The sequence below is a fragment of the Pomacea canaliculata genome, linkage group LG1 (genome assembly GCF_003073045.1).
Source record: "Pomacea canaliculata isolate SZHN2017 linkage group LG1, ASM307304v1, whole genome shotgun sequence".
NCBI classification, from domain to species: Eukaryota; Metazoa; Mollusca; class Gastropoda; order Architaenioglossa; family Ampullariidae; genus Pomacea; species Pomacea canaliculata.
Genome location: NC_037590.1, coordinates 7792401 through 7819865, shown reverse-complemented (window position 1 = coordinate 7819865; position 27465 = coordinate 7792401). Strand labels below are relative to the sequence as shown.

At 41.9% G+C, this 27465-nt stretch overlaps 1 protein-coding gene across 1 annotated transcript in view; it reads right to left on the bottom strand.

The window, feature by feature from the left end:
• Positions 1–6607: 6607 nt before the first annotated feature.
• Positions 6608–27465, bottom strand: part of LOC112577135 (deleted in malignant brain tumors 1 protein-like) — a 63479-nt gene continuing 42621 nt past the window's right edge. The window contains exons 2-26 of the mRNA XM_025260110.1: positions 26412–26746; positions 25908–26225; positions 25316–25529; positions 24847–24959; positions 23883–24197; positions 22928–23245; positions 22015–22193; positions 20055–20214; positions 19423–19755; positions 18598–18771; positions 18304–18444; positions 17908–18101; positions 17459–17576; positions 16826–16930; positions 16278–16487; positions 15699–16007; positions 13811–14134; positions 12932–13040; positions 12335–12558; positions 11581–11916; positions 9611–9952; positions 8917–9228; positions 8541–8734; positions 7063–7199; positions 6608–6774 (exon numbers count right to left, since the gene is read on the bottom strand). Of these exons, the coding sequence (XP_025115895.1) occupies positions 6741–6774; positions 7063–7199; positions 8541–8734; positions 8917–9228; positions 9611–9952; positions 11581–11916; positions 12335–12558; positions 12932–13040; positions 13811–14134; positions 15699–16007; positions 16278–16487; positions 16826–16930; positions 17459–17576; positions 17908–18101; positions 18304–18444; positions 18598–18771; positions 19423–19755; positions 20055–20214; positions 22015–22193; positions 22928–23245; positions 23883–24197; positions 24847–24959; positions 25316–25529; positions 25908–26225; positions 26412–26571 (5373 nt within the window). The 5' untranslated portion in view covers positions 26572–26746 and the 3' untranslated portion in view covers positions 6608–6740. The remainder of the gene's footprint in view (positions 6775–7062; positions 7200–8540; positions 8735–8916; positions 9229–9610; positions 9953–11580; positions 11917–12334; positions 12559–12931; positions 13041–13810; positions 14135–15698; positions 16008–16277; positions 16488–16825; positions 16931–17458; positions 17577–17907; positions 18102–18303; positions 18445–18597; positions 18772–19422; positions 19756–20054; positions 20215–22014; positions 22194–22927; positions 23246–23882; positions 24198–24846; positions 24960–25315; positions 25530–25907; positions 26226–26411; positions 26747–27465) is intronic.

Here is a 27465-nt window from a genome sequence, read left to right as displayed (position 1 = left end):
AAGAGCTGAGGACCCGTCGACTTTGTACCGAACCGGAGGTTCTCCAGTGTCATATAAATTTTTTATTTACGTGCCAAAGATTACCTCCGGGTACACAGCTCTTTTGTGACTGTACTTTGTGTGCACCAGATCCTTTTCGAGAAAAAAAAAAACAACAAACAAACAAAACCAAAACTACACTACGCAAAGAAAAGCGATATAATGGACATTAGCATCAAAAAAGGACAAAAAAAAAAAAAACCCCACCAGAAAACCTTAAAGTAAACAAGAGTGCTACATCTGGAAAAATGAATTGAAAGACAAAATGTCAAATAAAGCTGGCCCCAAGAATCGTGATGTCTCTGAGACCTCTCTTCCCAACGACCTAACAAAGGTCAGGGGACGACTTTTCTTTGTTCTTTCTTTCTTCAGTGAAGATAGAGAGAGGAAGATGGAGAAAGAACAGCTAAACGTAAGAGAATGGTTATTTTTTAAGTAGGCAGACGAATAAAGGTAAAATGGAAGCTAGACACAAGGAGCAGATTGATTAAGTGGACAAATAATCCACCCAACATACAGATAAATACAGAATAGCACGGGTTCAGGTGGGCTATAGGTAGATTGTCTCCTTCTATTCACGGTGTCACGTCCGCTCCACCTCCTCTGGAAGAAAAGGAGAATGGGTCCATCACATTTTGTCGCTTCGCTTCTACGAAATCTCTTATTTTGTTCGTCATATTGGCAGGAATGTGTTTTGCTCCACCGGACCTTGTAAAGCAAATACTTGTAAGATCGTTTCCAGGTCGTACAAGAACTTATCAGAAAGAAAACCGGCCTTGTGATGAGGGTTTAGTCTAACAATGTTTCTCGGTAGTGGTTACAGGTCACACAGGATGAGGTACTTTCCTCTTTAGCTGCACATGGTTAACTCTGTATTTTTAAGTCTGTGCCATTCCCAGAAAAAGAGATACCGAGAGAATGCAAATACAAAGCCTAGTCAGTACACAACAGCCCGTTAAGCATTTCCATCCGAAATGCATTTATGTAAAATAGTTAGGTTAATTTTTCATTCACTTTTTGTTACAGGTGGTGAGTCATTTACGCTGGTTTCTCCAGAAGTCATTTATGATAGGGGCGAGTGAGATAACAATATATTGACATATGTAGGAGGTGCAACATGTGTACTCATATAAAACACTCCAGTTCAATCTTCTTAAAGCAATGCCAACTATACAATCACGAGCTGTAAAACCGTTAAATAAAAATCAAGTACCAGACATGCAACATCAAGACTTTGATTACCGGTCTGGTCTACAAGTAACATCGTGACGCAGTGACAAACACATCATCAGTCGTATCCTTATCCAACAAAATGCTAAAAACAGCTGAGAGTGAGGGCACCATCGATGTGCGTGCTCGAAAGAGCTAAGAAAGAACTGAGGGTGACAAACATATGAGGAACATGTATGGGTATCAGTAATTAGATAGTAAAGTTTGCATGCAGCTAAGTGATAAGAAAGAAGTTATTTTCATCAATAATTATGTATCAGATTTTATAATGCTATATTTTAATGGTAAAAAGGTCATTATCAGCAGTTAGTTGTAACTAAAACAAAAATGAAATGCTGGAAATTAACAATCTATCAAATAACATAATTACTGGAGTTTATCTTAAACAAAAATGTGTTTATATTTTATTAAGAATAAAACATGGAAAAATTTAATCAAATGTGCCCTCTTAGTAACCGACAAACAATCGTAACACAACTTAGACTGCAGTGAACGGGATTGTTGCCTATTAAATTTTGTTATGGATAAGATTTACTTAGCAGCCTGTCGAATGAATTCAATTTGGACCTTTCAGTATTTTAAACTTCAGTCAAAACTTCTAAATAAAGTTTAAATCTGTAGGGCTGTATTCCAAAATCAGCTATTTCATTTTCTGGGCATAGATCTCTTCTTGAACAGAATCTGAGAGGAGGATCGTTTAAAGAATTCATAGCATAAAGTTGACAGCCTGTAGTCTATTCTAACTTTGATTGGTAGCCAATGAAGAGAATGAAGAAGTGCTACAGTATAAAAGACAGCAGACAATAGTAAGCTTCATGAAGAGCTTTCGCATGTGTATGTATCCACAAAGCGAGAAGAGCTTTGAAGCAACTGCACTGATTGAAGTCAGCATTTTCCAGTAAATTGTCACTGAGAAATCCACTCAGTAAAACCTAGTCTGTTAATAAGAAATATTCTAAAGGAAACCCTAATCTGCTTAACAATAGCTTCATTAAAGACCTAAACATTTAAGACGGCACATGTCTTTGCTCTGCAAAATGTTTAAATGGAGCATCGTCTTGTTAAAACGAACGTTTATTTCCTGTAGGCCTTCAGTCAGCAAGACGTGGCGAACGTTGGTAAGGAGTGGAAGGAAACCAACTTCTGTGGTGTCACTCGTCCACGCTCAAGGCGTCGCTGGATGTAATCACATCTTTGTCCCGCTTTCTGGTATTATACATCATCTTCTGTGGATTTATCGGGGGAAACAGTATTGTCGTAAAGTGGATTGTTGAAGCCAGGGTCATTGCAAACAATATTCTCAGAGAGGTCAGTGCCTCGGTTTACACTTCTTTCTGGGACTAGCCGCTCTACATTCTTTCTAACCCGTCTGCGATAGATAATGACGGCAACGGCGATAGCTATGACGATGACGACAATAAGGACGGGCACGACAATAGCCGCTGTGTAGGAGCCTGAGTGTGTTGGTGTCAGCTGTGACTGTGTGGAGTCGTGGACTGAGGAAGTCTCTGGCGACTCCCGGCCGACTGTAGTGTCCGTCACAATGCTGGTCACAGTGTACGTCACACTAGTTGCAGGAATATAAACCCCTGCAAAGACACAAGAAGACTCAGAAGTCGATTGTTGGTTCTTTATAGAAAGTGAGATGTTAGTTATTTTCCTTTCTCGTTTCTAGACATTTTGTTAGGAGAGGATAAGAATGGAATTTGCGAAAAGTCGGCAACTTGTATTTCTGTACGTCTGACGTTACCTTCAGTCTTCATTGGTATGTACGCGTCACCTTATAATCTAGTCTCCCTCACACCGTATCACTCACCGGAGCAGATGACGCCGGCATCGTTGGAATGGCGACAGTAGTTGTTGCCGTAACCCAAAGAGCACAGTCCTGTAGCCGCCTCTCCGTCCCCATGCAGCCCACGTTGTCTACCCAGATCCTGCCCTGACCCTCACCGAACCTGTAGCAACAGGTTGTAGTAAGTGCTAGTATTTCTAATGGACTACTAATCACGTGATCCGTCAAGTCTAAGTTACCAATACTAAACACACACACACCCACAAATACACAAGCACGCGCACGCACATACACACACTTTCTCCTAAGTTTACACGTTCAGGGTTCTCGGGTTATACGAAACCAGAAGGAATGGAAGTGGCCAGACCAGACTAACATCAAGAAAGACTTGACTCCAGCCACAGAGACCTTGACGACCACCATACAAGAGAGTAGCATTGCTGATGTCAACAAATGCAACAAAGCGTGTAGGCTTGGTAATCAGTCTCACTACGACTCATGTCAGCAAGATTTCACGGAAAGGGATATTAAATCACCATAAAACAATGCTTTGCACTAACAAATGCAGCAGATGATGAGGAAAAAAGAATTCTACAGCTCCTTGCAGTTTCTGCTTGACCACACCTAGAAAAGATCTGAAAATCATTATTAGAGACCTAAATGTCAAGGTGGTAGATGACAAACCCCCAGGGAGTTCATCATTGGCAGACTTGGCATCGACACCAGCAAGGAAAACGGGGAGCTCTTCACAGACTTCTGCGCTTTTACTGACCACGTCATAGGTGGAACTGTGTTCCAACACAATTATACATAAGAGAACTTGGACTTCCCCTGACAGCCAGACAGAAAACCAGATCGATCATAAGACGTTTGCTTGAAAGTAGAGAAGTCTGAACTTGAAGAGGTGCAAGTGTTGCTTCAGACCACCAGCTCCTAGTGGCAGTCTTCAAGATCAAGCTGGCAGACCCCACCACACGCTCAATACTCAGTACCTCAGGAACAAGGAGACAATGGAAACTTTCAAGCAGAAGTACAAGACCCTTACAGACTGATAGAGGAATAAAGGGATGGACACTGGCAGGGCCGCCGAGAGCCAGCCCGGGCCTCGGGACAGACGACCTCTCCGGGCCCCTTGTACTTGTAATCGTAAATTATTTTCCCAGTATATAATGTATGTTTACAATTCGAAAGAAGAAAAAAAAACCCCACTGACCAAGGCCGGGCCCCCTTGACAGCCGCGGGCCCGGGTACACCAGACCCCCCTGTCCCCCCCTCTCGTCAGGCCTGGACACTGGTCAACACTAAAGAGCATTTTGAAGACAACCTGTACAGATGTTCTAGGGAAGAGGGAAAGAAAACACAAGATACAATCGACTCCAGAGACCTGGGTAAAACTTGAATCAAGAAACTGACTGAAACAGAAGCTTAACTAGTGTCAAGATCAGCAATAGAAAGAAAGTTTCAGAGCCGAATATTGAGAAAACAACCGTCAAGTAAGGAGGTATGTCAGGCAGGGCAAGAAAAGCTTATATATAAAAGAAGGATAAACGCTATGCAAACTAGCTAACATTGGGCAGCCACGTGACAGGAACTTGCCAAAACAGAAGAAAAAAGAACGATAGAAAGCGAGTCAAAAGATGGAACAACATGGGCCAAAATGAATGGGTGCTGCCGAAAACCGGGTCCGCTGGCGAGGTGTTGCCAGCAGGGAAGTGCGTTCTTCTTCTTCTTATTATTATTGTTGTTGTTGTTGAATTCTTTGTGCACATATGATACTCTCAAACCGAAAATTTCATGCATTTCTAAGATATTTTAATATCACACGGCATGTTGCCATGTACAAAATTTTAAACTATAGTAGATACTTTCAGATTAAAAGCATTCGTTAAACCACACATACTCGGGGACTTTACCGTGAATTTTGTGTCAGGACTTTTTTTCTACAGCTTTAAACAGAGCGGCTTGTTTGCGGATTTTTCAGATTCCGATTAATTATTCGATGAGCTTCATGTTAAAGTGTTAACTGTTCACGCTGCAAGAATTCTACATTTTAAAATCAAAGCCACATACAATTAAAGCATTCAAATCAGTTGCTGAAATACACATCCTCATCATTGCGAAAATGAGACAAAATTCCTACGATGCAGCTTTCAAGTTGTATAATTTGCGGCTTAAAAACCAGTGCCGCTTACTTGAAAAAAACAGATTTAAAAAAATTAGTCAGTGCGGCTTAATTACAGATGCGCTAAAAAGACCAAAAAGTCACGTGACTCACGCGGCGCTTTTTGACTGCCTTTCCAGTAGCGTAGCCGAGCTGGTTACAGACGACAGTCGCATCGAAATCATCCCAGTTGTTGTCGCAGACGGTACCCCACTGGTCAGGTCCCTGGAGAAAAACCTCCACACGTCCAGAGCTGTTAGTGGTGCTGCCAGCTAGACGTAGGTTTGTGATAACTGAAGAGAAGTCGAACGGTTACTATCGGTTCTTCCACTGAACTTATTTTGCACGTAGGAAACAAACATTAATATGACAGAATATGACAGAAAACTAGACAAAAAATTCATACATAAACGATTACTGTTTACATGACAGCCATTGAAAAATAACATGCCGCGAACTCGCTAACACGAAAGAATACTGAGGTCAACAAGATTTGACAAAATTAAGCAGACTAATAGTAACACAAACAGTAAGAAACAAATGCGTAGTAGTAAAGATATTAGTAAGTGATGTTCAAATAACAAAGCAGGCTTCTAAACGCAAACAATAAAAATAGAATAACAATGACTCTAGCCTGAATTAGTTTCAAATGCAACACTAGAAGGAAAGAGAATATATGTGATATTGCAAAAAATGTAATGTTCTTTAGAAATAAGAATATAAATGATGAACTGCAGTAGTGTTTAAAAAAGTAATTTGTTTATTAGTAGGAAGAAGGATACATACAAAAATCAGTAACCAATGCGAAATGTGCTACAATGTAAATACACAGATCGTAGCATGTTTCCCTCACCGGTGTCCTTAGAGAAACACTGACGTGTAAAGTGAGGTAGCTGTTACACCACATCTTGTAGCGGTATTGTTGATGTAGTAGTATTGTTGATTCACTATTGTTGAATCCAGTGGATGTGCACAAAGTTAGGGAGCTCTCATTACCTTGGCAATTCAGTTGGTTGAACCAGAACTTGTCATCGGAAGGATCTTCAAACCTGTAATGAGATCACATTAAAGACAAACCTGCTGTGAAGACGAGAGCCTTGAGTGGATATGGAATCTTTGTATGTGCAAAGCAAAAGCACTGGCGGATCTGTTAACATGTAGGAAACAGAAAATAGGACTTACATGCATACGAATATTTATAAACTGTTACCACAGGTCTATAGACCTAGATAAATATAACTTTTCATCCAACCTGGGGAGGCGATACAGAATTGAAATCATTGCCGATTTAAAGACAGTGGGCTGTATCATTGATAGTAAACTTTTATTAAACGCTGTGTAAAAGATTAAATGGCAACAGGAAGGAAGAGTAGGCTGACCTGTATTGTGACACGACCAAAACCTCCCCTGTATCCGAGACTTCTGCAGGCTGGTCCACCTGCCCGAGATACGAAATCCTGTACACAGACTAAGCCCCACACTCCGTCATACCGCATCTCTACTCGTCCTCGACTGGGGTCAGTGTCTCCGACCAGGCGATAAGAAATGCCGCCTGCAAGAGTCGACAAAGACTGCTTTTAAATTGTTTGGCAGTAAAAATGTATGTCCACATGAAAGGATTTGATCAAATAGGGACGACGACGACGACGACAACAACAACATCAACATCAACAACAGTGATTTCTCGTGAAATTCAATTTCACAAGGGTGAATTACAGAGCGAATGTATTCCGTAAAGTCGTCAAGGATATCAAAGAGAGGCTCTCTCATAGAATAAACTATCACAGGGCGACTTCAGGTCAGTTGTAGCACCTCAGACAAACAATGTCGACAGACTCACTGGTGTCGTTGTAGCACAGGACGCCGGCGCGAGGGGCGTAGAAGTCGCACCAGGAGGTTGTGGAGGTCGTTGTGTGCTGACAGTTGATCAGAGATGTTCTCGTCACCGCGACACTTCACGTCCGACATCAGGATGGGCTGTGGTACAGAAACACTGTGTCTAGTGACAGGCTACAGAAACACATTGTGAGTCTAGGGACAGGTACGTAAGGTGACAACGACAGAACCACATCAACGTGAAGAAAATGAAGTCACAGCGGTATGAAAGTATATACATGTGTGTGTGTAGTGACAGCGGTACTGAAACGTGTGAGAATATGCACAGCTGTACATGTTCCTAATGGCTGTTGTGGCATCAGCACAGAAGCACCATGAACATAGTGACAAAGCATTGAAACAAGAAGAGTTATGGTGAAACTGGTGTCTTTACGTCGTCGGCAACTAAGGCTGACAGCAACTACATGACAAGAAAGAAAAGCATGTTGTAGACAAGATCTGAACATAGGACAGCCGATCCTCACTGTTGGTGACAGACGCTACCCTTTGCACCACCCACCGGACCACCCACGTATAAGCCAAGTAACTGTGACAGTTGCTTACACTTCGGATCATAAACGCTCTCTTCCCCTATGATGGTAAAGCGGTGTTGACATGTATAAGTAGGTACCAACAAACACCACATTCCAATTAAATAATAAGTGACTATTCCAAATGTTTGTGCGAGAAATACAGTTCCCGTCCCCCTTTTTAATTAAGAGGAGAAATCTAAGCAGTTGTTACAATTAATAATAAGAGCTATTGTAAAATGTTAACAAATAGCAGTCGAATTTAGTTATCATTTGCTTGGACCTCACTACAGATTGAACGTCTCCTCGTTAATTCACTTGATTCTTGCCTGGATCTGAGTTTTACGCAGATTAAAATGTTTTTCAACCTTTAAAACAGTGACATAGCTCTACAAATTTTGCTATCTATAATATTAATAACTGTTTATGGCTTATTTTAACACTTCAACTCAGCTCAAATGTATCAGTAACGGTATCGACGTATAACAATCAGTAAAAATAAAATTATAGTAGTTAGTATGTGTTACATAAATATGTTAAAACGTACGAAAAAAGTATCGTCTGCTTCAGCCTAACGCTTAGATGCCTACCGGTTTTCATTCTCTTGGAATTCGATTGGGCTTCTTTTTTAAAAAGAGCAGACATTACGAGACAAATATATCAAAAATCTATTACATATTCAAAAAATACTTGGTGAGTCTTTATTCAGCTATGATCATAACTAAAACAGCATTCTCCTTTTTATTGCATGTCTGGTCAATGGCCGCAATGCAACTCTGATTTTGTGCTGTTATTAATCTGCTATGTGCTATGTGTCGCTGTACATACACAAAACAAAGAACATTTAAAAAACGCTTAAACAATATTTATACTTTAAATGCAGTTGTTGGCGTGCAATGTGCTATATTTTCACCTTTCTGTTTCTGTCAGAAAAGTGCGCAGTATAGGGCACTCCGCCGGCAAAGCCCAGCTCCTTGCAGACCACCGTGGCCTCGGTGACCCCAAAGCCTGCGGCACACACAGCGCCCCACACTCCCTCCACCTGCACGTCGATAAGACCATGGTAGGGTTCACCCACGGTGTCCTCCATAACCCGCACTTTAGCACCTAGACATAAAGGCTGAGATATATCTTAGGTCATTCCCACACAATAAAAAGTGAAGGGTATTACGCTGGTACTATTTATAACGCCTTTTAAAATAATTAACTCTTTTTTAATTACCAGAACCAAATATGAAATAGAGGCAAAGAAAGGGATGCTGCAAAGAACAGCATCGAACTCGACTTGCTTGTCTCAATGAAAGGTTCGCGGCTACAGACGACGGAGGCGTATGACCTTGAACTGCACGAGGTGGTGACATTGTAAGTACAGTCCAGAATGCTCGGTTCGCGGCCTGTGCACCGCAAGTGTGTGATGCCGATCGGCGCGTCCACTCGGCCAAAGACGCCCCCTCGCACGTGCAGTCCGTGCGGGAATCCGAGAGATCTGCAGGCAGTGACAGCGCTGTTGGTGTCGAAGTCTTCATCACAGATCAGGGTCCAGGCGTCTCCCAGGTAGACCATGACGGCCCCCACTGAAGGGTTGAAGCCAGCAATTTTCACTAGGGAAGAATAAACATTTATTACAAAGGAAACGTAATAGCTGCGCGTCTATAGAGAAGGAATCAAAGCAGAAAGGCTTCAGCAAAAAAAAAAATATGAAAAGCCAATAAAATCGTGTTTAAGACAGAATAAATAGTCAACATTAACCTCTACAAGGTTATAATGATATTTATTGACCTACCAAGTCTGGAGTAGACTAAACAATTGTATCTCTTTTTTTATTTGTTTTGTATTTATCTCTATCGCATTAAAAACAGACGTGCATTGCAGTGTGACACAATTTTGTACTTTCATAATATTTGTATTTTTTACACAACAGAAAATATCTATTATCGGTGTCCACTACAACAGTGACGAGATGGCACGAGCTCGCGGACTCACACTTGTCGACGCAGACAGCAGAAGCGTCGTTACTATGACCCCTACAGCCATAGTTCCAGCGGCGGTCGACAACCTCATCATTGAAGCCTGAGTGTGGACACTCGGCTAGTGACCTCTCTGACCCCTTACACCTGACGTTGCTCAGCCAGTTGGGACCAGCGCCTTGACCGTAGTAAGCATCGCCCACTGCGTACCCGTCCGTGTAGTTCAGGGTGCGGCACAGGACGCGGGCGTCCTCGTCATCCCAGTCGGTGTCGCACACGGTACCCCAGAGTCCACCCACAGATATTTCCACTCGACCTGCACCCAGACGATCTCCGCTCACAAGACGATACTGTATCCCTGCTCACAAACAACAAAATGTTTGATCGGAATTTTGCGGTCGCTACTTGCGGTCAAACAGCTTCGACTGTACTGCACATGAGCGAGTTCTGAAAGATCTTGTTGATAGGGTCTAGATAACTGCCGAGTAATCAATAATTCCTTCCGTAAAATTGTACAGAAAACTTTTACCGCCGATCTACCAAGGTCCTAAAGACTTAATCCCATCGACAATATGTTAACTATTTAACTTTTTCTGCTTAATTTTAAATCAAGTAAATGAACGAAATGATCAAGAAAGGAAATTTTCCGAAAGTAAAATTAGTTTTAGTATGGTTAGAAATTACTTGATCTTACTCTACCCAGACAACATAGCCTGATCGTACCGGTAGCCAAGGACGCTACCAGAGAAACTCAGAGTGGAGCCTCTGGTCTGTGGGTCACGTGGTGCATGCAGTCTGCGCTGTAAACATCAGTCATAATCTTTGCGTCACCTCTCGGCGGGATAGATAGGAGGGCGTACAGGCTAGTGTACATTTCTAACCATTATAAAACACATTTTATTTGAAAAACAAACTTCGTTTTACTTCGGTTAGAAATGTATACTGTGCCGAATCCCGAACAAAAGAAGGAAGGGAGGTGAAAATCGGCAGTCAATACAGTTACCAATACCACACCACCGTGAACATTTAGTAATGTTATTTAAAGGAAGAAGACAGAAGACAAAAAAGTACCTGTACCCCTTACCAAGTACAAGCTGAAAATTGTGACAATATAGCCGGGATATGGATGGTCAGTGAGAGGTTGAAAAGAAGTGCAAGCCAGGCGAAGCTGAAAGTCACACAGACGCCGACGTTTTGGCATACACCGGGGCTGATTTTAGCGAGAAGGTCTGTGAAGGGAGAAATGTGGAAAACAGACTTTCTCTTTCAACACTCGAGAAACCCAGGGCTGTCTCTGGGAAAAAAGGTCGTTCCAAAGGTAAAGAGCGTTAGGCGAGCTCCGAAAGGCAGCGAGTCCTTATCGCTCGGCAGGTAAGAGCTTGGAAAAAGAGACAAGGACAAAGGTAATAGTGGCTGAGGCGCAAGATGGCTTAAAAAGCCGCTTGGAACGGAAGTCAGAGCCAGACGTGAGAGCGTGGCTTCAAGGAGGACATTTTTGACCGAGCTCGAGGTAGGTCGTTCTCTGTCGCCCTGACCACGAAAACACTGTTGAAGTTTTCTAATAACCTGGGTTGGGTCCCGCTGGGGCTTGTCCAAAGCATCATAAAACCACTTCAAAGGAGGAACGTCTGACATTCCGGAACACAGTTTCAAGTGAACAAAAGTTCTTATGTGACAGGACACGCTTCTAAAAAACGAAATTAGAAACATTTTACAAAAATTGCTTCCATGCAATTTGCATATGTACAAAGACTGTGCAGTTTTATTCAAACAATTTTAGTTGTAAAGAGTTCTAAAACTTGGTTGTGCATTGTGTTTCTATAACAGTGATGATCTAAAAAGACTTATTTAAAATTAGAAATATGTTGTGAAGGGGCCCAGGAAAGTGACCACAGCAAACATAAATTGACCGGTAACAGTGTTAACTCCTGTCATTGAATGACAGTCGGCGTGTGCTGATAACAAGAGAACAGTCTAGAAGCTTACCGGTGTCGTTGAAGCAGACAGCGCCGGCCAGGTCCGCCATGCTGCAGTTGCCCAGATGGAGCCGGTCGTTGAAGGGACAATCCCCGAGCGACGCCTCACTCCCCGTGCAGTTGATGTCACTGATCCAGTAGGGACCCCGCTCGCTGGGCAGGAGGAATAAGTTGTTGTACTGGGAGTAGTGGTAGGCGGCGCCGTCATGATGACCACGTGACCTGCACAGCACGCGTGCGTCCAAGTCGTCCCAGAAGGTGTTGCAGATGCGTCCCGCCACGCCCAGGTGTGTCACGACCACCTGCCCTCTGGTCTTTGTGTTGTCCTGGAAGTCGAACCTGTACCCTAGCGCAAAACATAGTAAACAAACAGGCAGATAGGCAAACAGATCTACAGACACACGGACAGACTAACAAAGAAGAGAGGCGAAAATCCTGGACCTCAAACTAACAAACAGGGACAAAAGAAAGAAAGATGGTAGGCCAGTACATTCAAATAATAATTCTACGGAAAGGTAATAAGATCACATTTTTGGTTTTTCTTGCAAATGAATAGACAGACAAGCAGTCGGGAAGAATGACAAACTGATCGACCAACGAACGAGCAGACACACAGATAAGTAAGTGGCAATACAAAATAACGCAAAGACGACGAATGGAGGTGGACACCTTCCGTGGCCATAAAAACAAAACTGGACAGTCGGTTTCCAGGACAAGTCTGGCAGCCGTAAGAAATTTCCCATCTTTTACTGACCTTAACTCACCTTCATCAACGACATCTGTACTGTTGAAACAAACAACTGATGCAAAGTTTCCCGACAAACAGCCTCCTGGTCTGAGGCATTCAGTTGAGTCGCTTTCTGTTCCTTGGCACCTCATAGTGTAGTTCAGATTGGTCTCGTACAATTGTGTATCGTATGGTGATGCTTTATAGGCTGAACAGCAGACAGCTCTACCACCAACGTACCCCATGTCTTGGCAGACTCGCCTGTGTGTTGAAAGGTGGAAATTGTTACATATTATTCCAATAATATTTAGCACAAACGTCAGAGTTTTGTTGTTGTTGTTGTTGTTTTCCTTTTTTTTTTTCTGCTAACTTTTCCTTTTCTCACTATGTTAGCGATATTCACAAAATGTCTTTATGTGCCTGCATATCATTTCTACAAAATCCACGCTGTGTTAGTACATTAACTTTGTCAACTTATTTCCAGTCAGATACAATATTCCGTGTAATGGATATAACTTCTTTTATAGACAGTCACGTTCAATTGTCATTGCCTGCTAGCCATTGTGGCAGGTAAGAACAATGCTGATCAACATGAATAAAATCAGGTGATGTAAATGAATGTGTCATAGAACACCTTGCTGTGATGTCATCGAAGCTCGTGTCACACAGGTTGTACCAGGTTCCGTTTTTGTAGAACTGAACCAAACCCTGGCGAGCGTTTCTAACATCTGTTCCGATGCGCACTGCAAAGTGTGAGAACAAGGCTGTTGGTACTGCACAGCTCTGATGCCACCTCACGTATTTGAATTAAAACAGTAACGTGAAAAAACCTGGGTTTTCGTGTTCATTTTCGATTATCATGTTTTATTTTTAAAATAACTTTTTAGTTGTCTTAAACTTATTCTTTGACTAATTTCATTTTCGGCGCAAGTGTTTCATTCTTTTCATGAAAAAGAACACGAATCTTTAAAGTTATCTCGCACATGTTTGTTTCCTTTCAAAGCACTTGCCGTAAAGGTGCTATGGCTACACTGGGCTCAGCTTTCGTCTCGGGTACACTATTCTTTCTCTGCATGTGACATCTCCTTACAGGGCTGGCTGCCTTGCCGTCATACAACCTTAGCTGCTCGCTCGAAGTAAAACGAAGATTCCCACACCACCCCCACTGATGGTGCTAAATATCATAAGGCTAGGTCGTGCACCTATTATGGTCTGTCATTTTTTCTTATGATTTTAGAGCACGCCCTAGCACAAACAAATCCCCATGCCCACAGTAGGTACAGGATAGCCAGTGGGGTGGCAGCTGCGTATTACCCTCTGAGCATGCGCACAAACCAGACGAAGATGCAGTGTAATGGTACCTAAATGAAATAATTTTGCTCGACGAAAACTTGTGGAATAAAACTTAGTTAAGCATTTCTTAGAGATAAGCAAAAAGATAAGCATAGACACCTTGATCTGGGAGGAACTGACATTAAAGAGCATAGTAAGAAACACTCCTGCCCCAGCTTACCATCACCATAACAGACGACTGAAGCAGGAAAGCTCATGCAGGAGTAGGAGTTGTCTGCAGTCTTCCAGCCTGTGTGGGGGCACTCGTCCAGCACAGCTTCGTCTCCCTTGCACATGAAGGTGTTCTGATACCTCATGTTGGGAGGGTCTGAGTAACTCCCCAAGTAATCTATAGATCCTTCCGTAAAACCGTGCATCCGACAGACGACTTTGGCCCAGGATGTACCATAGCCGAAACCACACACAGTACCCCAGGTACCATTGACCTGTACCTCCACGCGTCCTTTGTATGAAGAGCTGCTGCCAGCCAAACGGTAGTTATTACCTGGACAGAGTGTGGCTTTAGGGAGAAAAAAATCCTTCATACATTGTCATATTATAAATAGGAATAGGGCTACAGTGTTTATGCCGTCTTCTGCTTCCTCTACGAATCAAGTGGACGCCCTGTTAAGCGGACTATCATGAGATGGATTAGGTAACTATGGGAACGGGTTAGGGTTGAGTTTGCGTTACGTCGGATGGAGAGAAGGCCAAGAAGGTCTCTTTGCCGTTTATCTCCTCTGGAATCATTTAGGGCTGAAAAACTCAAGGTTACGCAAGGATGTATCCAGCGCAGAGGTTGGATAGAATGTGGAACTATGGTCATCGCTACAGGAGATCTCAGAAAAGGAGAGACCAGCAGTGACCGAAGGTCAAAATACGCCTGTTAATTGTAAAGTAGCAAATACTATCGCAGGACAGCAGTCCTTGTTGTTATTGCGACCGACTGGACACATGTAGTGAATAGGAAACCATACTGGATGGCGCCACAGTCGCAGATCGCGTTGCTGGTGAGAGGGGGTAAGTGAACGGGTGGCAATGGGCAGTAGCAAGTCAAAGTGACCGCCTGTCTATCATGGGCTAGTTAATGAGAAATTGGATGTAGTTCGATTGCAGAATGGTTAAAAGTGTGTGTGTAGTATGATTGACCAATCATGGGAAAGGATACTCCTCGCGGATGGGAATTTAATACTGTGACTGGCGAAGACCCCCGGATGTGTAGTGGTTAAAACACTCGCTTGTCTCCACTGCAGTGAGAAACTCATCGTTCAATTTTCGTTTTGAGACACTCTCTGTACATGAAACCTGACCACAGGACTTAGCATCAGGGGTTTTCTCCAGGTACTCCGATTCTCCCCCCCCCCCTCTCTCTCTCTACATATAGTGCCAAATCATCGCAAGATGGAAGCACTTTACTAACAAAAACAACAACAATTGTCGTCTTCGCACTGAATTCTCGAGGAGGAAGGTTGTAATAGGAATCTTTTTGAGGCTGTTCAGATTCTCTGCTGAGAGTTAGTCTTTAGAATCGTGACTACTCCAGCCGACTCAAGAGATGTGTAAAGACCCACTGTATAACGCTATAAGGCTCCGGGTCGACTGAGTCTTTATTTGAAATTTTGCAGTTGACAGAAATGTCGGCGTGTGTTGCAGAGGTAACGAAAGTGCAATTAGAACGAAGCAGTGGTGATTGGGACACCTCTGGTCACTTTGGGCAAACTTTCCCCGAGGTTCATGACACACATTCCATGTGTACTAAGGCTCAATATTTCTGTCACTATTCGCTTGCAATTCACGATGGGATACAATATTTAAACAAAGATTAATGTTACATCGTGATTGAAATGAGCGAAAACAGACTTACTGACATGTACAAGACCATATAAAATGTACAATATATTAGCAAAATTAATGTGTTATATATATATATACAGAAAGAGATTGACGTATAAAACTATAAAAATATAAAAATGCAACAATTACGATAAATGATTTAACATTTAAAGACTATATTGTGATCATCACAACATGCAGCAAACAGTTATTGGACTAGTTTCTTTCCCTCTGACCTTCTATGTCTGAACAAGTGACTCCAGCAGAAAGTTGAGTAGAGCACTGCGACACGGCAGCCAGGGTCTTGGGGCAGTCTCGCAGAAAGCGCTCCGAGCCTGTGCACTGTACATCAGTCATCCAAAATGGACGATTCGAGACATGATGCTTAAAAGCCTGACCCGTCAGGAAGCCCAGCTCCTTGCAGAACACTCTGGCGTCGGCGTCGTCCCAGTTGTCGCTACAGATGCTGCCCGTGATGTTCATGAAGGTGACTTGCACCTCGCCCGAGTTGTTTCTGTTTCTGCCGTCCAGTGAGAACGTGTAGTCTGAGTAGCAAAAAACGGAAGCATGTTTATAGCAGTAATGCCTTCCGTTTTTGTGATTAGAAGAAGAATCGCGACTACGCTTTGAGGAACCACATGTTTATGATACAAAAGCCTAAAAAATAGGTTTGTCATGATGACATATGGAAAACACAGTTATCTCATGTGAAATACAGAATCATACATACGTCATGCAAATAATTGGAAACATGCTTGCCCTGCATAAACTATGTCGGCTCGGATATTGTGACTATTCAGAGCGCTTGGACCTACCTGTAGGAGCAGGCCCCTTGTAGCAAGCTACTGAAACAACGTCTCTCGTGCAGTAATTAAGACTTTCAGAAGGGGTGTGACTGCAGTTAGTCAATGCCTGCTCTCTGCCCGTACACTTGAAGTTTTCGGCAATAGGGGTGGAATATTTCCCAAAAGGGCTGCAGCACAGGTGGTAGCCGTTGTCGTACCCAAGATGTCTGCATGTGACAGCTGGCACGACATGACGACAAGCACAGGTTAGGGTTAAGGGTCAATTGAAATAATCCATCTTATTTAATTTTTATTAAATAAACATGTAAGCTTTCTTTTGTAAAGGATAAAGCAAAGCAAAAAGACCCAGAAATCTTTTTATTTAATAAAGTGGATAAAATTAGATTGCGATAAGGCAAGGACAAATAATGCAGTATACTGAAACGTGTAAGTATTGTAAACTGTACAAACTGAATTGCTATACAGGCCCTAAAATACACTTTAAGTGTTGACAATTGTAATTTGGATCACGAGACTGCGGTGGGTGTCATCACGTGACATGGGGATATGCTGCTTACCGGTGTTCTTCTCACTCCAGCCGCCATCACAGATGGCCCCCCAGCGTTTGTTGTAGTAGATCTGCACCACTCCCATTGAGAGAGAATTTCCGGAAGATATCCGTGCTGCAGAGTGAGCGAAAGTTAAAAAAAAGAAAAAAAAAAAAAGAAAAGAAAAAGAAAACCATGGTAATTTCTAATTAAATTTTTATTGCTTTTTTTCATCTACTCTCGGTAATCGTTGTTACTGTCACGCTCAAATCTACAAACATGTTATATTTCTCTAATGTTGATAATTATAAACCGAATTTGTCTCTTAAAAGGAAAAATATATGAATCTGTTTCCACGTCTGAAAGAGAGAAAGAGAGATGGTTTTTGTATGCATTTGTATATATATATCTGTGTGTTTATAAACCTCTGTCTTCATAAGTGTAAGTGCAAACTATTACAAACATATAATATTAAATAGTTGTTATAAGTACATTACGTTCTAGAAATGTTGTCTTCAACCACATGTAATTGCCTGGATTAGTAAAGCACTTAGTGTTGGAATCTCTACCATGTAGAATATGCACTGTGCACACCGTGAATGTATATATAAATACACATACACAAACTGCAGATATCACTAAATGACGTTGTCAACTACTTACTCGTGTTGTAGCAGATGACATATACATCCCGGCCACCTCCAGAACTGGAATTCCAACTATTCGAACACTCAAACAGACTTTGCTCGTAACCTTTGCAGTAGATGCCACTCATCCACACCTAACAAAGACAGCACAAACTCTAGCTAACTCTGCATGCATCACAGCAATTCCCACAATTCAGCTGTCATGACTTCAGGAAGTGTTCGACTAGAACAGCATGTCAGTAAAGACAAATGTTTTCAAGTATATTCAAACTGTTGTTTCACGCCTTCAAATATAAGCTATAAGCTATAACCACCATAATAACTATTTCCTTGATTCAATTACTCAATTAACTTTACATCCAATAAATGTAATGAGAGCAGCAACGTAAAAGAGAATATAATTATTTCCAAGTGCTATGTGTCTTTCCAGTCAAAACTCTCTAGTACAGTCATTCTTCCACTCACCTGGCCTGTAACGGTATCTCTTCGCATGTACTCGGGAGCGGTCTGCCCACCTACAAATCCAAGATGTCTGCAGGCAACGTCAGCATTTATTCCCGAGAAGTTGTAGCTACCAATAACCCGACCCCACTGACCCTCATACATGACCTCCAGGCGACCATAGTTGCGTCCGCCATCCGAGAGCCGTAGCTGGATGTCTGAAAGGGCAAGTGATCTCAATAATGCTGTTGTTGTTGCTGTTGCTATTGATGATGATGATGATGATGATGATGATGATGATGATGATGATGATGATGATGTGACATCTGGTAAGTTGATGTTATTACTTTGTCTTAGTAAAGAGAAGTGTAAGGAATGAGGAACAGCCTGACATTAACATTGGGTAGGGAAGCTTCCTACCCGATGTACGGGAACAGAGGACACCGGCAGCCACACGCCTCTCCGAGCAACCAATGTCGTCGCTGCTGTCCTTAAAGGAGCACCCTGCCAGCGAGGACTCCTGCCCTGAGCACTGGAAGTCTCCCACAAGAATAGGGGTTTCTAGAAAAGAAGTCCAATTAAGAGTTGCAGAGTTGCGAGACGCATACTGAGTGTCATGCGTAAAACGAAGCAAGACATTTCAAAAAAATATTAGGAAATATTAATTTTGAATAACAAACAATGATGACTGATTTCTTACCCAAGAAAACATACCTAGGACGTTATTACCGTAGAAGGTGACGCCGTGACTGTATCCAAGACCCCGGCAGGTGGCGTTAGCGTCACGATCGTCCCAGCTGTTGTTACACACCGGGCCCCACAATCCGTAACGGTTGACCTCCACCATGCCGTAGTAGCCTCCTGGTCCAGCAAGTCGCACGGTCAGTGCTGTCAACAGAAACTGACGATAAACGAAATAAGCGAAAAAAGGCATCGGTCTTGCTGTCACTTGTCTTTCAAATCACTGTCATTAAAATAATGTTCATGTGTGTGTTTGAGAGAGAAAGAGAGAAACAAAGACTAACGGAGAAAGAAAAAGCCTGACTGGAGAAATAATAAAGGAAAGGGATGGTTAAGACTGAGGAATAATGCAACCAACGATGTACAAGATAAAAGCAGCACTAGAATCTCAGCCCCATTCCACAATAATCGATACAATCATGGACGTGTATTTATGGACTGATGTCTGTATGCCGAGACTCACTCTTGGCCTCTTGCGAAGTGATCCGCTGTTAGTCTCGGCGAGCCGTAACAAAGAATGTAAATAAACCGGAAGCTATGTCGTTTAATGTCTCGTTTTAGTAGTTAATCTGAAATGTGAATAAACCGGAAGCTTACTGGTATGGAGCCTCGTTCTAGCAGTTAAGTGAAAAAAAATCGTCTGCCAGCTGTCCAGGGGATATACGTTCGTGATACAATAGTTCATAATAGTTGGTAAAGACATAACTGAAACATTCATAACTAAAAAGAAAAATAGACCAGTAAAACTTTATATTATTTACATCATCTTCATTTAACACATCTCATAACTTAACTCACTCTGTTCTTGGAGTGAAGTATTAGAACACAGGAGGCTGGCGTATTTTCCAGAAGGGCAGACAACTGATGTGCTGACATCGCAGTCCGTTAGTGTAGCCTCATCACCCCGACATCTGTTCACCTTGAAGCCGATTTGTCTGGCATCGACTGGGCCCGTACCCAGCGGTCCAAGCGCGGAACAACACTGAGGGCGCGCGTACAAGAGTCCCAGGGCCCTGCAGGCCACCTGTGCCGCCGTCTGGTCAAAGCCCTGGTCACACACGGCTGTCCAGGTGTCATTGGTATAGACTTCCACTCGCCCGTAATTCTCTTGTCTTGTCCCCGTTAATCGGACTAAAATAAAGATCAGAGTCTGTTAGCAAAAGTTCCAGATTTTACAACGGTAATGTTATTAACTAAAGTATACAGATGATAACTATATTGGAATCTATAGCACAAACAATTTACTAGTATACATAGAAATGTCTTACTCAATATTACACTTAAGAGACAATAGGTTTGTCCGACTATTGACCCTTTAAAAGCCATTTGATGGTTAAAATATAACTCAGTTGGAAGGTGCAAAATCTCAGAACTTTTATTAATAGAAAGAAGGTATTTCTTTTTTCAGTCTTCTATAAGATTTTCCTCACCTGAATTATTAAAACATTTGACTGCAGGACCATAACTGGAATACGGGCAGGTTGTATAAAAGGAGCCGAGACCGCTGAGTGACAGATCGCAGTCCAACAGAGACCGAGAGGATGCCGCTCGAGTGCACTTTACGCGAGTAAGCAGTAAGTTACTTGCACCCTGTCGGAAAGACAAAACCTGTCGACAATTAAAGCTGTTGGACAAATCACACTGAACACTCACAGAACAGTTTTAGAAAACAAATATTGTATAAACCTATATTTTGGATGTGAAAGGTTTGTACTAAATACAACTAAAACATATGTAGCTATAACTATATATGCATTCGTATATTTCGAGCACTCTGTCATGTCTAGCCCATTAAACAGACCAGATCTCAGTAAACCAAGTGTACTCGATGTTCGCTTTATTTTTCTCCCTCCATGTAAGTCATTTCTTCAGTTCTGGTAGTGAAACATTTAATGAAGCATCAAGTGTTTTGCCATCTTTGTTTAAATATACCCTGGTGAAGCCACATAAGAAAATCCACGCTTGATGTCAAAGTGTTGAACAATTATCGCCCAGTTTCCAACTTTTCTCTTATCTCAAAGATCATAGAGAAAGTAGTTTTGACACAGCTGTGGGCCTAGTTACTAGAGCATCAGTTCATCCCCCATGCTCACTCAGCATATAGACTTTTTCACAGTACTTAAACTACTTTGATTAAAGTGACCACCGACATATTATCTGCCCTTCACAGTGGTAATGTTTCTGCCATAACTCTGATGGACATGTCTGCGTAGTTTGACATCATGAACCACTCTCTTCTCCTTCATAGACTACGAAGTCTCTAAGGGATTTCTGGACCTGAACTAGCGTGGTTCAACTATCCCACTGATAGGACGAAGACTGTGTTTGTTGATGGTAGAACATCTCCACTGGCTTCCAATCCAATCTGGCATCCTGTACAAACTGTCCGTGCTGTGTTTTAGTTTCTTTGCTGGCACCTACTCTGCTCATTTCTCTGAACTGCTCTACCCTTACATCCCAGCTAGACAACTCCTCTTCTTGTCTAATGATCGCCTCCTTACTCTTCCTGTCACCAGAACATATGGCCACATGATTTTAGTTATTGTGCAGCCAAACAATGGAACTTTTTCCCTTTCTATCTCCGCCACCTATTGAATCCTTTACATGTGCACTGAAAACACACCTCTTCTGTAAAAATAACTCCTAACAATCTTTCCCATAATACTAGTTCTTTGTCACACCTTCCTTTTGCAATATCATGTTACTCTCAGCTCTTGCTCTTGTTATTTGGTTTCTATTTGTGTTTTCTGCATTTGATTTTATTCTTCGTTTAGTACGGTTGTTTAGTCTTTTACAGTTCATATGTAATTTGTTTTCCTCTCCCTCGTATGCTGTCCATGTTTCGTTCTTGTTCTCCAGCGCTAAGAAAATGCTCCTTAGGTGTGTAAGCATGAATTGTACAAATTTATTTATTATTATTATTATTCAATGCAAGAGACAATAGTGATCTCAGAATTTAATTTATTCATTGGTGCTTATACTATACAATACTTATACTTATTATACTTACTATGCTTATACTTATTACTATAAAACATATAAATATTATTGAATAATGCATGGGAATAGTATTCAATGTATATTCAGTAGCACGTAGTATACAAACTGCCGTATGGTTATAAAGTATCATAGAAAGTAGTAACGTATTGAAGACAGTATCAATTATTGCATATAAATAATAATTAGTAATTAATTATAAGTATTTAGTATATGGGTTGAGTGTAGCTTTTAGTAACAGAAGTAATAATTAAAGTAAATAACGTCTATTCTAATGTATACAAAGTATTAAAGGGGGAAGTAATTAGGGCATGAATTTTCGTATAATTGTTGTATAATTAGTGAACTGGTTGTAGTAGCTAATACTTCCATAACGTGAGATTGTCACCTGACCTTCCCGTAGATGCCTGCGCCAAGGAACCGTCCAGATTCGAACCCCATACTTTTGCAAGCCACGGCGGCCTCCACGTCGGTCCAACCCTCGCTGCATATCGAACCGCTGTTGCCATAGTCCATCGACACCTCCACTCGACCCGTCGTCTGTGTGCCGTTAACCAGACGGAACTGGGTGTCTGGGAAGATACGAGGAAGGTAAAAATACTTAGCAGCTTGTCTTCTTGTGAAGCGTTACAAATATTTTATTCTGTAAGCATACGATAAACATGTCCTAACCGTTTTTTTTGCTGTCGTTTGAACAGAGCGGTACTAGAGACCACACTTTTTCTCCAGACTATTTGTGTAATGGCGATGCTGGTTGACCTTTCCCAGCCCTCTGTGGAGTCAGGAACCCATTTCCGAAAGCTTCGTCCACTGCTAAACTGCTCGCTACACAAACACGGGTATCAAACCGCACATCCTCTAGTTCGAACTGCACTACTCTAACACAGGACCATCGGAATCTTCATTAAGACCTAAATGCTTGCTGTAGTTGTTCATTAGCTAACTTGAGGAAACTAATGTCATAGACTGCATCCCTACAGCTGTTAGTACTAAGGGAAAAATTGCTTAGTGATATCAGTATTACACATGGTTTATTAGCATATCATAAACAAGTATTCATCTATATTTACAAACAGCATGGTTTATCGACATCTTCATGAGCTGTACCAGAGAATATAATAGAGGAGTAGGTATTGGGAGGCGCTACAATACTTGCTGAAAGAAGGATCTGCGAGGATCCCTTTGCTGTACGACTGTGTGGATGGTGTGCTTTATTCAATTCAATTCAATTACGGACAAAGGCAAAGACAAAGCTTATTAAACTGCATCAGGTTTCTATTATCATCCCCAGATCGTCGGCCCTTACCAGCCTCTCTGTTGCAGTAGACGGCGGCGATTCCGGTGTTGCCGCAGTCGCTGACGTTTCCAAAGACGAGGTTACGGCACAGGCTGAGGTGAGACTCGCTGCCGTCGCAGTCAATGTTGGACAGCCAGCGGAGCGAGGATCTGTCGTAGGACTTGTCCACCACAGCCCAGCCCCCGGTGTAGCCGACCTCTCTACACATGACGTTGGCGTCGTTGTGGTCGAAGCCGGATGGACACACGAAGCCCCAGTAGTCCATGTGCTGCACTTTGACCCGTCCATACGATCCTCTTGACGCGGTGTCTATCTGGACTGTGTAACCTGCCGATGGTAAGGCACTAGCTAGGTATCAATCTTTTTACCCTCCACAGCACAAGCTGTAACCAGTGTGTGTCTAGGGACAGAATTCAGATTTAAAGTATCTCCGAGTGAACTGTCATTACAATAATTGTTGAAGAATTTCAATGCTCTGAATGAACAAACGCACGCACACCCTAAAAATGATCAACGTAATGGTAACCAGTAAAGGTTAAGAGAGGCCACAAACTGTAGTCCTTGGTTTATAAAGTATTTGTAAAAATCTTTATTTGCTTTTAACTTATTTTAGTCCTTATTTTCAATAAAATATATTAGGTAAATTTCAAATTACTAATTCGTTTTATTTCTATTATATTCGTGTTTCCTACCTTGTGTTCTTATGAACACTACAATAAGTTTAGAAATAGAAACTTGCATTCTCATCTTGTAAGGTAAGCTAAAGGTTTTCAAAGCTTATTTTTTTCACATTGTATTTAAGTTCTTTGTGCGATCTAAATGTTTTAGTTTCTCTTTCTTTCTCCTAATAAGCTGTTAGATATGACATTCAAAACCATGTCGCTTGATGTTCATTAATCGGCAAAGGATCTTAAGTCTTGTATCTGGTTAAATCATAGGGCAGATATTTCAGATAAAATTTTACCGCTGTCGGGTGGAATGTTGGAGCATACGACGGAGGCATATTTTCCAGACAGGCAGTATGTCCTTGTGTCGTAATAACAGTCGCTGAACAGAGCCTCGGTACCTGTACACCTGACACCGGACCGGACGATAGGCAGGGACTTATACCCGAACGCCGAGCAGCACAGGTGGATGCCGTACGGGTAGCCGAGGTCACGGCAGGCCACGCTGGCCTCGCGGTCCGTGAAGTTGTCATCGCAGACCAGACCGTATGTCCTGGACGTGGTGTTGATGGGCACCTGTACAGCCCCATAGCCCGCATTTTCCAGTAGTGTCACTGTGAACAGATAAACAAAAACATTCACCTGAGGATTGCCATACCGGTGGAACTGTTCTGTGTTATAATGTAACTGAGATGTACATCTCAGTGGAACTAACACCGAGTTGTCGTGTTACTACGAATAATCACTATAAAACAATTAATGGCGCAAACTGGTCAAAACTATAACTGGCCAGCCATCAAACCTGTCTGCAAATAAGCAAACAAGTCTGCGGAAGGAATAAAACAAAACCTTTAAATAAATACTAAGCGTTAGTGCAAAAGAAATGAGTGCCCCAAACAGGAAATTAACGTTTTTGAAAAAAAGGCAGAATATCTATATGAAATACATCTGTTAAATTTCGTTTTCTTTCGGCGAACATGCATATTTTTGTGCTTGTAAAAACAAAAACAAACCATACAACTCAAGTATATTGTTTTTGAACCCACACCATTCTACTTGGACCGCAACAGATTTGATATTATACGTAAATGTAAGCAAGATATGCAACTGTTACAGCAAATAGAGCCAGATAATTTAAAATTAATGAACCACGAATGAATTTTGCATCAGAACATGTCAAACCACCTATGTGACATTTCAAGACTAAGTTCACAACATTCTGAGTCATGTGATCTTCATGTCCACACGATGTAACTCACTGACCTTGACCTGTGCACCTCACTCTTGGGATGTTGGGTCGGGACGAGCAGAAGCTGTAGGTGACGTTGAAGTTTCTAACAGGACATTGCCATAGACTGGTCTCTGAACCACTGCAACTGTTTACATATGCATCCTAGTAAGCCAACATTCAGTTGACTCAAGGTTAACTATTATGACATAAAGTGAGACCTAATCCTACCATGGCCTAAATTTCAGCACAGCGAAATAACTTAGATATCTATTCTGAAAATATAGAATTGCGTTCTACTACTACTCAAAATTCACGTCATGTCAGAACACTCAAGAAACCCTTAAAATACATTAAAATAAAAATACGCTAAGAAAATAGCATCCAAACTTAAAGCACAAAACGCCAGTTAACTGGTAACATTATAACTACCAGAGTTTTATTTTTGTAATGTGCATGTCTGAGAAAGAAAAATCGCCCGTGACATCACATGACTGACATCACCTGAGGCCATACAGGTAGAAAGGACCTGTCGATTTTGGGCTGCTGCTGCTTTTGTCCGAAACGACACCACCAAAATAGCCCAGAGTGAGGCACACTGCCGTGGCGTCACGACTGGTGAAGTCGTTGTCACAGACTGTGCCCCACACACCGTTGAAACCGACCTCGACTTGCCCTACATTAGTGGTGGTACCTCCAGTCAACCGAAGCTCTCGGCCTAAAGAGAAAATGTTCGACTAAATTTGTTTAAAAAACACAAGTCGATTTAATGTTAACAGAGGAACAAAAAGAAAGAGTTAGTGAAAGAAAAATTCTTAGAAAATGCTACAAGTGTCCCAGAAGGACAATCTGACGAGATTATGAACAAAAGGGAAAGACTAATAAGTGGCAATTTTAAAACAAACTCTGCTAGAAACGTCTAAGCTTGCGATCTTAACATTTGATACTTAGAACGGTTCTACGCTACTTTGTTTGGTGATGTAGAAATAGCTTACTAGGATGACCATAAAACTTTTATCCTCAGCGTCTGAAAAGTTTTTCGCACTTGTGGTCTATAAACACACACACACTCTCTTATGTCAGTGAAATCACTCACCACTTGTATAGTTGTAGCACAGTGCCTGGGCAGCACTGCTGTAGCCCGTGACACAAGTGGACCAGTTGGAGGAGAAGGAACATTCACTCAGAGAGTTCTCGTTGCCAGTGCAATGGATGCTGTTGACGAAGTAGGCGGCGACACCCTGGGAGATGGGCACAGAAGTCTGGTAGATGGCCACGCCGTACTGGTAGCCCAGGTCCTTGCAGTACACAGAGGCAGCGGCGTCGTCCCAGTTGTTGCTACAGACATAGGACTTGACTCCGTCCGCCAGAACAACAAGAAGTCCATCATCTGACATTGGGGCGGCTTGCAGACCTGTGGATGAAACGTGAGGCGTGGAAATAAGGAGTTATGATGATGTTGATAATAATGATTATGATGATGATAAGGATGATGACTAGAGCCATCATATTAAAAGACGTAATAACTCAGGGATCAGCAGACTAGATTTGGTAGATTACAATGTTTGTATGTCAACAGTGGACAAATTAGTTTTCGTACCTCGCTCCGATGGAGTTTGACTACAAAAAACTGTAGCGTATCTTTCAGTGTTTCCCCATGGGCAGGTGATGTTCTGTTGTTCAGGGCAGTCTAAGAGGGAGGCCTCTCTGCCATTGCAGTTCAGGGCTGTGATAAGGTTGTTTCCGTTCAGGTTACCCATCGAGCCCTTGGGCAGTACACGTGAGTACGAGTAACCTTGGCTCCGGCACACGACCTGTGCGTCCAAGTCGTCAAAGAAATCAATTGCAGATGTTAATCCAGTCCTGATCCCCGGTTAATCTGCACCACGCCAGTGATGGAGTTGTTGGTGTTGTGGATTGTAGAGAACAGACGCACTGTCGATTTGAAAGCAATGGATTTTCTTTTGTGGGGGCGGAAGGAGACATAGAGGTATATGACTAACATAAAAAAGAACGCTGACATTATGTTAACTTAAGAGACAAAAAGACTTTCTTTGCCTTTAAATCATTGTCCTTTTTCTTTGACTACCCTTGGTGCTGGTTTCAAAAGTCTAATTTTAATAATTATGCTTACTTCGAAATGTATTTTATATTGAATATATTTATGCTGTTTACAGTTTAACGAGCAAAATATAAATATGTATATATGCACTGTGTCCTACTTCGCATGATTTTCATTTTTTTTAATACTTCATTTTTCTTAGGTCTCTTCAATTCAAATCAGCAATCAAACTAAGTAAAATTTATTTTTGAGAAATGCATCTAGAGTGGTGCTATTATTCAAGTATGATACCACGGCAAGAACTCTGTAAGAAAAGAGATTTTGTGCACACTACACTGCATCAAAACCTATCATTAAAATATATAAAATACGTCTTAAAATAATCTTTCCTGTCTGTTAAACTCACTGGTGCCGAAACAGCGCACACCGAAGTCGAAGTCGTGGTTGGCACATCTGTCTGAGGGAGGGACAAACAACCCCCAACTACGGCACATGAAAACACTTCTCTCGTAACCCATCACAGATGACCTCAGACATGGACACAGTCCCTGTACCTCCTGGAAATCTGAAAAGTGTACACAACTTTTACAAA